Source organism: Epinephelus fuscoguttatus, linkage group LG1, assembly GCF_011397635.1.
Source record: "Epinephelus fuscoguttatus linkage group LG1, E.fuscoguttatus.final_Chr_v1".
NCBI lineage: Eukaryota > Metazoa > Chordata > Actinopteri > Perciformes > Serranidae > Epinephelus > Epinephelus fuscoguttatus.
Window position 1 is genome coordinate 24,349,981 of NC_064752.1, and position 13,355 is coordinate 24,363,335.

Here is a 13,355-nt window from a genome sequence, read left to right on the forward strand (position 1 = left end):
CATATTCCAAAATATTTAAACAGCATTTGCGTCGGAATGATTCTGTCCAAAACTTTCTGATCCATTAAAGCAGTTTATCACTGTAACTGTGATCACCATAAGCTGTTCCCACTGCATCTCTTGATTCTTGAATCTTGATTCCACTTGTGTAAAAATGTGAGAATAGAAAGAAAGTATTGCTCTTTCCAGATAATATTTTCTAGCCACAGGGCTGATTCTCTGGAAGTTTTCCAAAATATTGTCAGCTATATTTCTGTCCTGATTTCAGCTTCTCTTTAGTTCATTTTCACATTTTCTGCTCCTTATTCCCACCTATCAGTCATTTGGTATATATACTGGTCCACCAACTCACTGTCTTTGCCAAATTGTCTTATGTGCATAATGCCTCCCTGCCAACTCCCTTTCTGGCTCTGTTTGCCTTCACTGATTGCTTACCTATTATTGACCGTGCTTTTGAACAAAGACCAAGTAATCTGCTTTTTACGATATCTGCTCTACCTCTGCATCCTGCGACATGGTCCACATTACAGCTTAGACTAAAAATATAACAATGTCTTTCTTTCTGTCCTCTTCTTTCCCATTATCAGCTTCCATGTTTGCTGCTTCTTATTGGGGTCCAGAAACAGTAGCAGCTCCCATATTTGGCCAGATAACCAGAAGAAGGTTGGCATGGAAAGCACATTCAACACAAACAACAAGTTGGACCCAGATATGTGCAGCACCTTGTAGAAAAATTCAGTCAATAGCCAGCTTTGGTTAAATTTTCCTACACAGCCTTTCATCATTAAATATAAAGTCCTTTAAAGTCATTTCCATGTTAAAATGTCATTGTGATATGTTGAAATGTCATTTTTACTGGTTAAAATGTTAATTGAATATATCTATCAAACAATTTTGACATGTTACAAATATATTTTTACATGCAATGATTACATTTAGACTAGTCAAATCTGATTCACAGATATCTTTGATTTTATTTGCGATATCAGCAATTCCTTTTTTATTCCTAAGAGTACAGATAAGTACATTTCCACATGTTGAAAAAAGATTCTGACAAGTGGAAATGTTATTCCCCATTTCAGATATGTCCGACATATCAGCAACCATGTCAGATATGTGGGCGTCATATCATTAGAGTACAACAAAGCCATTGGTCGACTTTTAAATTACCAGACATATTGGATATGTATGTATGCATTTAAGATATCTATGATGATAGAAAATACCCATCCCTGGAAGCAGACTGGCCAATTGTTGCATCGGGCCGGCTCAGACCAGGGTCCTACAACAACACAAGTGTGCTCCATTGACTCTAATGCTGTCATTTCAGATTTCCTTCACTTTCAGGCTGGTTTTGTGGATTTGGAGCTAAATGTTGTGCCTGGGGCACGTCGTGTATTAATGATACTCGTTACCTGGAGAGGTTGGAAAAAGATATACGTTTCTTCCCTGTTCCAAAACCCCAAATCAAACCCTGAAAAGTGTACTGAAGATACAGCCTACTGAATGTATACACATGCTGCTTTTGCTTTTTAATAATTTTAACAGTGAAACAAAGACTGACCCTGCTGTACAGGAACCAGTGAAGGGAAGCAAGGAAACTTTGCTGATATTCAACCAGCTGTGTGTCATCACGGTGTGCGCAGATGAACGTTGTTTGACTTCCCCTGGAGATCCCTGCCCGTCCAGCGGGGGAAGGCCGGGTGCTGGCAGCGGCATGGGGGCGAAGCCCAACACCGTTCATCTGCACACACTGTGATGCCACACAGCTGGTTCAATATCTGCAAAGGTTCCCTTTATATTCATTGTCTTCTGTGTCGATCAGCAGTGATGTGGTGGTTCACTTTTACACTGTGATCTGTAGCCTACAGTTCAGCTTTAGCTTCTAACTATCTTTGTCTTTCTAACCTGTTGTTGCTGCTGAGTCAGTTTGACATCCTGGATATATCCTTCAAACACAGACTGTAGACCCCTCTGTATGCTTCTCTCTGGAATCACTCTTTCATTTTTCCAAAAATATTTTAATATTTCTTCAGAGAGTGCAGTTAGTTACAGTGTGGGCTCCAAGTTTTCTCTGACAGGTTGTCGGACCATCACAAAGGGGCGGAGCTTAGCGAAAGGTCAATTCTAGAAACTCTGACATTCTAACAAGAGACAATTCCAAGCTGACATATCAATAATTCTGACTGGTAAGAATTGAATTTTAGCTATCTAGATTTCCATTTATGATATCTGTAATGCAAGAACAACTATACATTGTTATTCTACAATGAACACGGCCACTAATGGGAACTGAGTTGTTTATACCAGCAGCTGATATTTCCAGTGAGAAGTGAATTGCTGATAGCAACAATTAAGATTTTGACTAATGAGAAATTAATTGTACATATCTTTAATCAGAGCTACTACTCAAAATTACATTATGAATATGCTGAATGACTTGGAATTCTAACTGGTCAAAAAGCAGTTGTAAAGCAAATCTTAAAGGGCTTTCCACAGACCAGGGCATGTACAGTTGTAGGAAGTATGCACACCAGATAGAACAACACTATAAACTCCATTCCAAATTTACCCTCAAGAGGAATGTGGGACGGCTCTCTGTGTGATAACTTGTCACTCAGCTTGACAATGCTCTCACTTTCTGCAGTAACTTTTTGGTTCATTCCACTGGACGGGGTTCCCTGTGGGGAACAACAGAAGAAGAAAAACAAGTTCAAAGACAACATGTTCTGTTTTGTACTTATGGTAATGAATAATATAAAGGGATATATGTTATAATGGGATTCATGAAATTACCGTATTTGAGATAAAGAGTGCACTTCTATCCACTCCGTCTGAGGCTTCACTGTTTTTTCTCCCAGTTTGAGGGGGTAGCCCTGAAGCCCTGGAGCTGGGGGCTGTGTGTAAACCACCCTGGGGCCTGGATCGGCGATAACTGGCTGGTCTGGCAGTGGTAGACTGATCAGGAACTGCAAAGGAATTCCCATTATACATTGACCATTAGTGATTTCTGCTGTTTGGATAGGATTTTCTCTCAGGCATTTCCTTACATCTTATGCTCATACATATTCTAAGGGCACTTCTACATGTATGGTTTGGTAGAGTCTGTGTGTTTTGGGGGTGAAGTTTTAACATTTTTGTATTTTTCATTTGGTTCAGTTAGTGTTCACACTGTGCTATTTCAAGCACACAAAACACTGTCAACACATGAAATGGTCCTAAGTGAGACACTTCCTGGTCTCACAAAAATCAAGCAACACCAAACTGATGCGTTCTGAGGTTTCTGGTCTTGCTATGGTGCTTCTGTCAGTTAAATATTTAGATGAAGGCGAACAATATGAGTAGCTGACATAACAACAAGTTGTCAAGCATTTAATTCCTTAAATGAAACGGTACTGAAAGAGAAGGCAGGCACTGATGAGAAGAGATTACGATATGACGTCCTTGTTACACAGATGACGAGTAAGGTATGGTCATTGTAAGTTATGGATTAGCACTGTGTTTTGGTTCACTTCCTATATTAGTGCCAGATGGCGTTCTCACCTAAAGTAAAACAATCCTTGGAAGCAAACCAAGACCCACATTTTCAGATGGACCAAAGTTTAGCTCTTTGCACCAGAGTTCAAACGAGCATCCACACCGACCCCAAACAGACCAGACGATCTGACAAATGGACCAAACAGCTCAGGTGTGATCGCACCCTGAATAAAAACACAGCGACTACACTTTCTAAATTCTTGAACTTCAACTACCTGGCAAGTAAGGCTGAAAATTTTAAGCAATGTCCTTGATCTGTTGTCAGTCATGTCAATGATCAAGTAGCTACTGCAACTTTATTTCCAAAAGCCACATCCCAGCCGGCCACCAATGTTGTTAGATGTTGATATTTGGTTGAAATTAGGTTGTGACATTGGGTGATCAAAGTTCATTGTCAGAACAACGTCTAATGCCAACGCCAATTTGACGTAGAATGCTGACGACTAATGACGTTGATAGTTAGTTGGTTTTAAGTGTTACAGCACTGCTGTAACTTGTGTTTTTCCTTGTGTTTCCTTGTGTTTCCCCTTCCCTGTGTTCCTGTCTGTCTTCCTCCCCGTTTAGTTTTGTCTGTGGGCTAGCATGGGCGTGGTCCCCCTCCCTGGTTTCCTTGGTTCCTGGCTCTGCTCACCATACTCACCTGCCTCATAAGATCATCAACAAGTGGCAGATTACCTCACTGCCAACTAAGATATTCTTATTAACTTTTTTCTTGTGTGTTTTTTCCGTGTTGATAACCTGTCTCCTTCATGTTCAGGATCATCCCTCTCCTGCCAGCTTAACCTAAACACCAAGCCAGCTTCCTCTCAGCCTCCTCCCTTCCATCCAACGGACCCCGGACCATGACCATTCTAATTTCTTGTGACAATAAACCCTGTCATCATCTCCATCCTATGTCCCGTGCTTGGGTTTTCCTCGAGTTCCTAACATTAAGGTGTGTTGTCAAGTGACCAAAATCCCACCAAATGCCTTCCAAATGTCTCATGCCAACGTCATCTTGAGGTATAATAACAACGTTTAGTTGTAAGGTATGCAGAACAAAACTTCTGCAAAATGTCACAATGTTAACATCCACACAATGTGACATTGTTACATTGTTACACATTTAAAATATCATCAACCTGATTTTCAGTCCAACCAAAAATTAATGTCTGTCCAAAGAGGGGTCCAGTATCTTTCTGATATCACACTGACACCCGGTGCCAGCTGGCATAGTTCACATAGATGAAAAATGTAGGCTTAAAGCCAGTTCAGTGTGAAGGCCTCATACAAGCATTTAAAAGATCAGTGAGAAGCCGCCTAAACGCTATCTACAAAGCACTTTCAAAGCTACTTTTTTTATGGTATAAACTTTAAAAACATTCCTTTTTTTATACTTTGAATTTGAGCCTACTGATTATAACATGCGATATATGGTTTAGGTAGAATATAAATTGGACTCTACTGCTGAACTGATTGAGCTGGTGTTTTTCTTTAATCTATCAATCTGCTCCATAATCATCATGTAAAAATAATGGGCTCTGGAGGGAGTCGTGATAGGGCCGCGACCTGACCCTGCTGTATCTGTGCCAGGGCTCATTAGGACCACCTCCGCTGATGCTAACAGAAAAACAAACTTTCTGTCTGATCCTCATCAGAGCAGAGAGCAGACACTTTCATTCCGCAAAACACACAGGAACGTCGAGATGATACAGACGGCGCTGAGTTGGATGTACTGAGAGGGAAGAAAAAGAAGACACACTCCTTTGAAGCAGCAGATTTGACACTCAGAAAATGACCCATGTTTACAGTAGGAGTGAGTAAATTTTAGTTTACTTCAGATCTGCAGAAGCCTGTAAAAGAATGTGGTAACAATAGGGAATAAAATGAGATATATGATAGTTGATAGGAGAAAAAAATATTTTGAGCAGTAATTTTGATTCATGTGACTTCACTGACCTTGAAAAAGGATGTCTTTGGTGTAATGGTGTGTAAGATAATTATGGTTAGTTAGCTGCTGCATGATAAAAACTGCTGTATCTTACTTTTAACACTTTGTGACAGATTGGTACTGAAGCAACAATATTCACCAAGCTACTTGGTCACAGTTAAATTGGATGCCTACTTTAATAGCAATCATTTTAATTATGATTAGGAATGTTATGCTAATAATGCAGATGCTAATTATGAAAAGCTATTCCTTGTGCGTGGTTACTGCTCTCCTCTATGGGCACTGCCAGTTGACTAAACATGACTTAGACAGCTGTCAGAACAAATAAATAAGCACTGATAAAAAAAGGCCACAGAGGCGGCGGAACTGGATTACTGGTGCATGTCTTTTTATATGAGGAGATAATTGCAGCTCTCTGAGTACAGGTGAGGTGCAAATGAACACAAAAATGAGGACCACAGGAATTTCATACGAGGAAAACAAATCGATTATCATCGCAGTCTCTACGCAGAAAACAATTTGTCCATGTGCGACCATTTCTGCACCATGACGCTTCTTTATTTATATTATCTGTTTCACTGGGGGGTTGTGGCTAATGTCTTGTGTTTTATAAGTTGAAACTCACACCTTTAGTATATCTGCCGTAAGTTACAGCCTGTTGTGATGCATTTTTAAACTTATATGTGAGTATTAACCATTTTAAAATCATACTACAGCACAGTCACCAGAAGAAAATGCTGGCATTGTTTCTGCAAATCACAGATACGTTACGGTTGTATGTTTCATATGGATCATATCAACATTTCGAAAGTGACGTAGATCTTTTTTTTTTTTTCAGTTTCATTTGGATTTATCACTAAATGAAATGAAATAAAAATTCAGTCAGGAAGACAATACTTTTCATGCTCAGGCTATAAGTTTCTTTCTCACCCTGCCATTTACTCCTTTCACATATGCTCACTCACTATCTCTAGGTGTCACTGTCTTGGTAGGTCAATTAAATCATCAGCTGATTTACAATCAACCAATAGCATAGTGACAAACCTTCTCTGTCAGCCTATCATCGTACTGCTCCTCTTTTTAACTATGGATCTTTCTCTGCCATAGTTGTGCACAACCTCCACCTCCCCATCACCAGTCTTTACGAATTCATCAGCCTCATCTGCCTCAGCAGTCAGCAGCCACAGAGTCATCAGCCACCGCCACTACCACCAGTGTCTGGACACCATGGGGGGATTTATCCTGCTGTGCAGATATCCCTCGATCACAAAATATCTCCCTCTGACATATTCTGTATTAAGTATTATCTTTACTTCATTCTTCTGTCTCTCCTGATTGAAAAAAATTTTCCTTTGCTTTTGACTCACTTTTTGGGTTATTTCTCTGTTTTATTCTCTCACTTACAAACTGAAAACAGAGGTACGTAATATAAATTTCATGTCATTTTAACAGAAACATACTTTCCATATTGTTTCAGCTAAGATTTAACATTGTTTAGAGGGCAGCCTGGATGTAAGGAAAGCAATAAAAATATGATATAAAGTAACATAGTTCTGATTAGATGTATTTGAGCCTGGGAGGTGGCCAAGTAGCAGAACACTGACTTCTGCGTTTCTAGCTGTGACTGTGCCACCAAAACTGAGTATTTTAAGCCAAAACATGGTCTCTTCTGAGCCATAACCAGGTGATTTTGTGCCTAAACATCACCACACGTTAAACACAGTGTTGTTGAAACGGAGGCAGACACATAAAGTATCAACATGTCCGCTGCATATTTATTTACAAATATACACATCTGTCGTTTGTCGAAATGTACAATGCCAAGATGAATTATGGTGATTGGTTTGGGTATTCAGACAATGCTCTTTTAGGCTCCACTCTAAACGTTTCAGATAAATGCTGTGCAGTAAAAACTACAATATTTGCCTCCAAAATGTAGTGGAGTAGAACTATAAGGCAGCATAAAATGGAAATAAAATTGTATTCAAGTATTGTTTGAGTAGATGTATGTAAATACTCTCCACCACTGTTCACTGATTAATTCCTAATCCTGTAATTTGCTCTTACCTACCACAGTCAGAGCTCAACAGTCCAGCCCTCACATCTGCCTTCCTCAAATTCTCCATTTTCAACACCTGAGTGACGTAGTTTACATCTGGTGGAAACTGGCAACTGCGAGGGATCGAGTCCATGAGACCAGCTCCACTGAGGAACATATCTAGATTAAAAAGCAAAGAACAACTTCAGATTTAGCCAAATCATAGAATAAACCAAAACACATCATCATGACACAACATCATGCAACAAAGTTAACACTTTGATCAACAGAAAAATACAAATGACAAGCTGTCTTTACTGGCAAGTAGCGTAGGTGTGCACTGAGCAGCCAGCACGGTGTGCAGCTGTTAGCTCTGATGAGCCATTTCTGAGTTAAACAAAAAAAACACACTGATCTCTCAGCCAACTACCACAGAAAACAGCCAACTGTTTCTCTCCCTCCACACAGATACACACAGCTTCCTATAACCACTGATCAAATCTACTCAAGGTGAAGACCACGGACTTACTTCAATAACCACTCACAGAGAGGGGACTTAAAGGTATGCTGATAAAACTCGGTTTTGATGTTAATCATTACCATCATCTGACATTCCTGCGGGCTCCGTTTTCATGGTGAAGATTCTGCGAACTTTACAGGTAGCAAACAAAGTGATACCATCCAGCGTCAAAAACCCCTTGAAGAGTTCATCGGTGATTGATACAAGGTCGATGCACAAAGTAGACCACTGAGACGACACAAACATTATTTTGTAGTTAAAAGGATCTTTTAGAGACGCAGCTCAGCGCCAACCACAAGATATGACAACTGATACACATAACTGAAAGCATATCGAAAGTATTAAAAGAATATGTCAAGGATGGATTAGATACTCACAATACCGCGTTTCAGTCCTACAAAAGGTATCTTTGCATGCAAAGGTGTGGCAGACAACTCTTTATATACTGTTGATAAGTGCAGTCTCCTTTTCAGGCGCTCTGAATCAGTTATCCTGTGAATAGAAGAAAACAGAACATAAATTATCACGAGCATCAATGGTGTCATTAAGAAGTCCTGAGAAGACAAAGCCACAAGCTTTATGGGTGTCTAAGGGAAGCTCTTGAAGGTGCTTTCAATTTAATCTAGTGCTGTGAAATCAGCCGTCATGACACACTGTAATGGAAGAACAGCAATGCCAGCAATATTTCCCCAGATTCTTAAAATGATGTACTGTGTGGGTAAAAAAACAGTAGGCAAATAACTTTATAGTGAGGTATTATTTCAACTTCTGACAGTATGTCCTCCTAGTTTTGTTTTCTATATAGCTCCCATGGCATAACAAAATCTAAACAGCAGCATCTCTATACTGTACACCACAGCCTGGGTCTGTAATAATTTCAATTTAATCATGAAGTGAATTCACACATGAAGAGTTTTGAGCCCAATAAAAGACTCCATAAAGGCTTTAAATATAGAATTCTGTGGAGTCTTGATTGCACAAAACGTGTTATATTGATCATGAACACCTTGGTAAATCACAGTGACATTTTTTTTTCTACCAATAAACATCCACACATTAGGTTATGTTTTACAAATTTGTCTTATTCCTTTGTATATAACCTTTTAGAATTTGTTGTGGGTGGTAGCCTAATATTAAAGCCGCCTTTGAAGTAAGTTGTTAAACAATATCTTAATTGCAAATGATTATTAAAGCAAATTACAGTACACTGTATTAGTCATTGCAAATATACTCAATTTTAAAATGTTTCAAGTCTTTTCATACCAGACAACAAGTTTACTTTTATTTTATTTTTCAGTGGTCTGAGAGGCATGTGATTCAATAATTATGTTCTATATTTTACTGTACATTATAATATTGTATAATATCTTTTGTAAGGAGATAAGGAGTGTTCATTTCTATTAATTATTTCTGTGGCTACCATACTGAGCCACACTAACAGTAATAAAAGCCCTCTCCCAACCACAGAATTAAAGATTTATTGAGATCTACAGCAGGGCGCGCTCTCAAATGTTGTTCAAGGCGAGTTGCAATGTATAAAGCATAAAAAAGTATTTAAATAAACAACACTGAACTTGCTGTACTTACACGAGTTCAACTGAAAAATCTTTAGACTGAGGAATATTCACTTGAAGGACCAAGAATCTTTGGAGAAGTCCAACTAATATTAAAAAAAAAAGCCAAGAAGTGAATTAATATTAACATGTGGGCAACAAAATATAATTAACAAATGGGTGCAAGTGTGCTGACTTACGAGACGTTTTCCCACTCTCCGGCATTTGCATCTTGACTGTCTGGCTGCTACCCTCCAGACAGTAAACAAATCCTTTGACTTCTTTATTGAACTCCTAAGAAGGGAAATAATACAGAAGAGACCTTGCTGAGTCTAAAACCTTGCTAAGTATGATGAGATGACCAGAGTACCTATGGCGTGTCATTGAGAGCAGACTGCATGTATTTTTGTGACCATTTGCTGTATATGAGGTTTGAAATGGAAAGGCTATGTGTCAAGAACAGCCCCATAAAAATCCAGTGTAAGCAAAAGGGAAAATTATAGATAAAGTAGCAGCGTTCCTTTGCATCTACAATAAAATGATAACTTAATGTTAAGAGTTAGAAGTGTCAGTGTCTCTGATAATGCAGTTAATAGGCTGCATGAGTTTGTATTTTCCATCTTTTTGACAACAAATCTCATATAATTTGTATACTGTACTGACAACCAATATGTTGAAGTGGCAAACTATAATTTTACATCTAGATTAATTAAGGGTATAAAAGATCCTGCTACAGTTTAAGTTTACAGTCTAAAGTTCAATGTTCATTAGACTGCATTACATATTAGCTGCAGTGTATGCTAGCCCTGTGTGCTAGCTTGACATAGCAGACATGTAGGCTCGTTAAACTCTTTATGTGTTAATAGTGAGGCTAAAGTAAACTAGCAGCTCTCACCTTATGTATAGCTGACGGACCTCCACAAAGTTTCCATTTTGCCACAGGGTCCTTTCCTTGTCCACTAAAAACCTCCACCACAGCTCCACCCTGCGAGGAAAGACAGTTAGCTTTCACAGTTAGCCTGCAGCTAATGCTATGCTAACGTTGCATCAAGCTAAAGCTCATATTAGCCTGAAAAGAGACGAGATTATTTACAAGGGCTCTCAATTAACAGAGGGCCGCAGTTTGTTGGGTTAGCTGTAAAATAAACTTAGGGTTACCTGATAATTATTCCTGAACATTTTACGTCACGTCACCGGTCGAAAAACGTTATTTAACGTGTGTGTTTACCCAGATAAAATATATTTTCACCACCCATTACATTACCCCAAAGCGTTTGAAGCGCTACACTGAAAAGAGACACATCGTATCTTTCAGTCTAAGCAATAAAAGGTGTAAAGTACAGTTGGAGGAAACGGTTTTGCTGTCAGTGTATGTTTCCATGGTTACCTGACGCTACTGTAGCCATAGCAACCGATGACAGCGAGACCAGCAGGCTTCGGTGACGTACTTCAGACGCTGTTGGGAGAAATTTACCTTCATTTCTAGGTTGGTTTGGAGGAAAATTAACATGTTTTGGACTAAAATGGAAACATTTCTTCTGGAAAATTAAACCCTGAAGACAAACTTCTCCCATGTGCAAATTCAACTAGTGAATAGAGATTTAGAAATAAGTGGAACCTTGGCAAAAGTAGCCTAATTTGTATTGTAACATCTAGGTCTCTATGGCAAAACAAAAAGGTAAGCCTGTTGAAATATAATTCAGGCTACCAATATTACTAATTATTATTAGCGTTCTAATTTTCATGGGGCTTTTTTATCATTTACCTCACACCCATTCATTTCAGTAGGCTACAGTGATTTTGTCACCAAAATGGGTGATATTTATTACTTACTTTACTGTGTTATGGTGCATTATATATATTACAGTAGTAATAGATTCAGCATTATTGAGTTACTGGTAATGTATTATTTCATTGTCATTTATTATGCATATTGTTTCATTTGTAAGTAAAGTCATCGTCTTCCCTTGGTTATGAGCTAATTGGTTCCTACCTGCCCTTGCTTTATGGGGACAAGTATGAGTGATAAACAATCCAATCCAACTTTATTTGTAAAGCACTTTAAAACAACCACAGAGCACCAAAGTGCTGTACAGAAGAATAAATCAAAGACAATAAATAAACAAGAGAGAGTGAGTGCCTCGTGCTTGACAGTGAAGAGAAGTTGCTGTACTCCTATAATTTAAACGTAGAGTAGGAAACAGACTGCAGACTGCTTATTACCCACAGCCTGGAAGCACTGGGGAACAGCCACGATCAAGAAAAGAGGGTTACAGTTTCATCTGTCCCGTCCAGATTTGGGGATCCAAAGTGTTTACTGTAAAACACTGTGAAATGAATATTCATATGAATAAATACTTACAAATTAGGGCAAAGTAATAAGTAATTTGGGACTTTTTTTTGAGAGATTACCAAGAAAAACACCTAAAATTAGAACTTATTATGGACCTCTGCTATATTTTTTAAAAGAAAATGCATTGCCAGGAAAAATACTCAAGAAATCTTGGACCTTCAAGCACATCAAGAACACCAACCTCACTCTAGTGATATGTTCAGGTAAAATGGGACAGCTGTTACAGTAAAATGGGCCAGTTATGCTTGTTTGTTTGTTAAATTAGTTGAATCAATTTATCAGTTCAGTAACTGATTCATAATGTAACCTAACTAGTCATTAAAAAAATATGGTCCTTGCTTTTCCCTGTTCTTCTGCTGCCTGTTTCCTTGTTGCCATTTTATCTACAATGGACATGCGTGTGTGTGCTTGCATGCATGTAACAACATCAGCAAATTCTATACTATTGTGGCTGATATGAACTCACTGCATCATGTTTAATATTTTTTAAGTTGTCAAGATGGCACACAGTAGTGCAATTCATTATTTCATGGCACTGGTAGCCTGAAAACATGCTTGTTTTATTTCAGAAAAATGTCCCATTTTACCTGAATAAATTAAGTACTCACTCAAAACCCTTCCCCATAATAAGAAGAAAGTGTATTGTACAAATGTTTTGATCATAAGTGGTGTCAGCTTGATACTGTGAAAGGTTACGCTTTTTAATCCTGCTTCTTTTTACAACAACAGTTTATTGCTTGATACTTTTATTCATTTCTGGCTGTTATTATTTCCAATTTTCTTGAGTCTACTTTTAATTTACAAGTCAAATTTTGCCAATAGCCATTTAATTTCATTATTCCTGTTTTCAGCACAAAGTCTTTATCTGTCAGTCAGGACAGACAGGGCAGAGAGTCAGGTGACTGGCTGAATGAGCAGGGCAGCGCTATTGTGAGGAATGGCTTTCATTTTTCAGATTGTTGATAGCAAATGTTTTCTCTTCAATCCCGTCACTGGACTCCTCAAGAACAAAACAATAGTTTGTCATATTACTATAGGGTTTATAGAGTGTGCTATGGGACATTATAATAAATATCATACCTAAAGATGATGCTAAAAGAGGGGAGAAAAACAGCTAAAAATAGATTTGTTTTAAAGTTGTATCTTCTATTGAAATGCAAAAATCCATTATTGTGTCATTGTCGCTTGCTTTGTTTACCCTGGCAGCAGGGCTATTATGAGATCAAAAAGATGTCTTTTTAATTAGCTACTGAGGGAGACCACATCCGGAAGTACAACGGTATAGCTCACCGCTTATTAACATTTTTTGCATGTATCTGACTTCAAACACAAGGTGGTCTCAGTTATTTATGGATATGGAACAAAAGACGACACAGAAAAAAAGAAATCTGTCCAGTCACACCTATGACGACTGTGAGTTTTAT

The 13,355-nt window shown here is 38.4% G+C and overlaps 1 protein-coding gene across 3 annotated transcripts in view; it reads right to left on the minus strand.

The window, feature by feature from the left end:
- Positions 1 to 10,960, minus strand: part of cfap20dc (CFAP20 domain containing) — a 43,747-nt gene extending 32,787 nt beyond the window's left edge. For 2 of the 3 annotated variants that reach the window (XM_049588902.1, XM_049588894.1), the window contains exons 1-9: positions 10,737 to 10,960; positions 10,474 to 10,563; positions 9,779 to 9,872; positions 9,613 to 9,685; positions 8,403 to 8,517; positions 8,106 to 8,253; positions 7,539 to 7,685; positions 2,797 to 2,969; positions 2,573 to 2,681 (exon numbers count right to left, since the gene is read on the minus strand). In XM_049588902.1, the coding sequence (XP_049444859.1) occupies positions 2,573 to 2,681; positions 2,797 to 2,969; positions 7,539 to 7,685; positions 8,106 to 8,253; positions 8,403 to 8,517; positions 9,613 to 9,685; positions 9,779 to 9,872; positions 10,474 to 10,563; positions 10,737 to 10,757 (970 nt within the window). In that variant the 5' untranslated portion in view covers positions 10,758 to 10,960. Of the gene's footprint in view, positions 1 to 2,572; positions 2,682 to 2,796; positions 2,970 to 7,534; positions 7,686 to 8,105; positions 8,254 to 8,402; positions 8,518 to 9,612; positions 9,686 to 9,778; positions 9,873 to 10,473; positions 10,564 to 10,736 lie in introns of those variants that run through there. The other variant, XM_049588911.1, reaches the window with a different exon arrangement.
- Between the last annotated feature and the right edge of the window lie 2,395 nt (positions 10,961 to 13,355).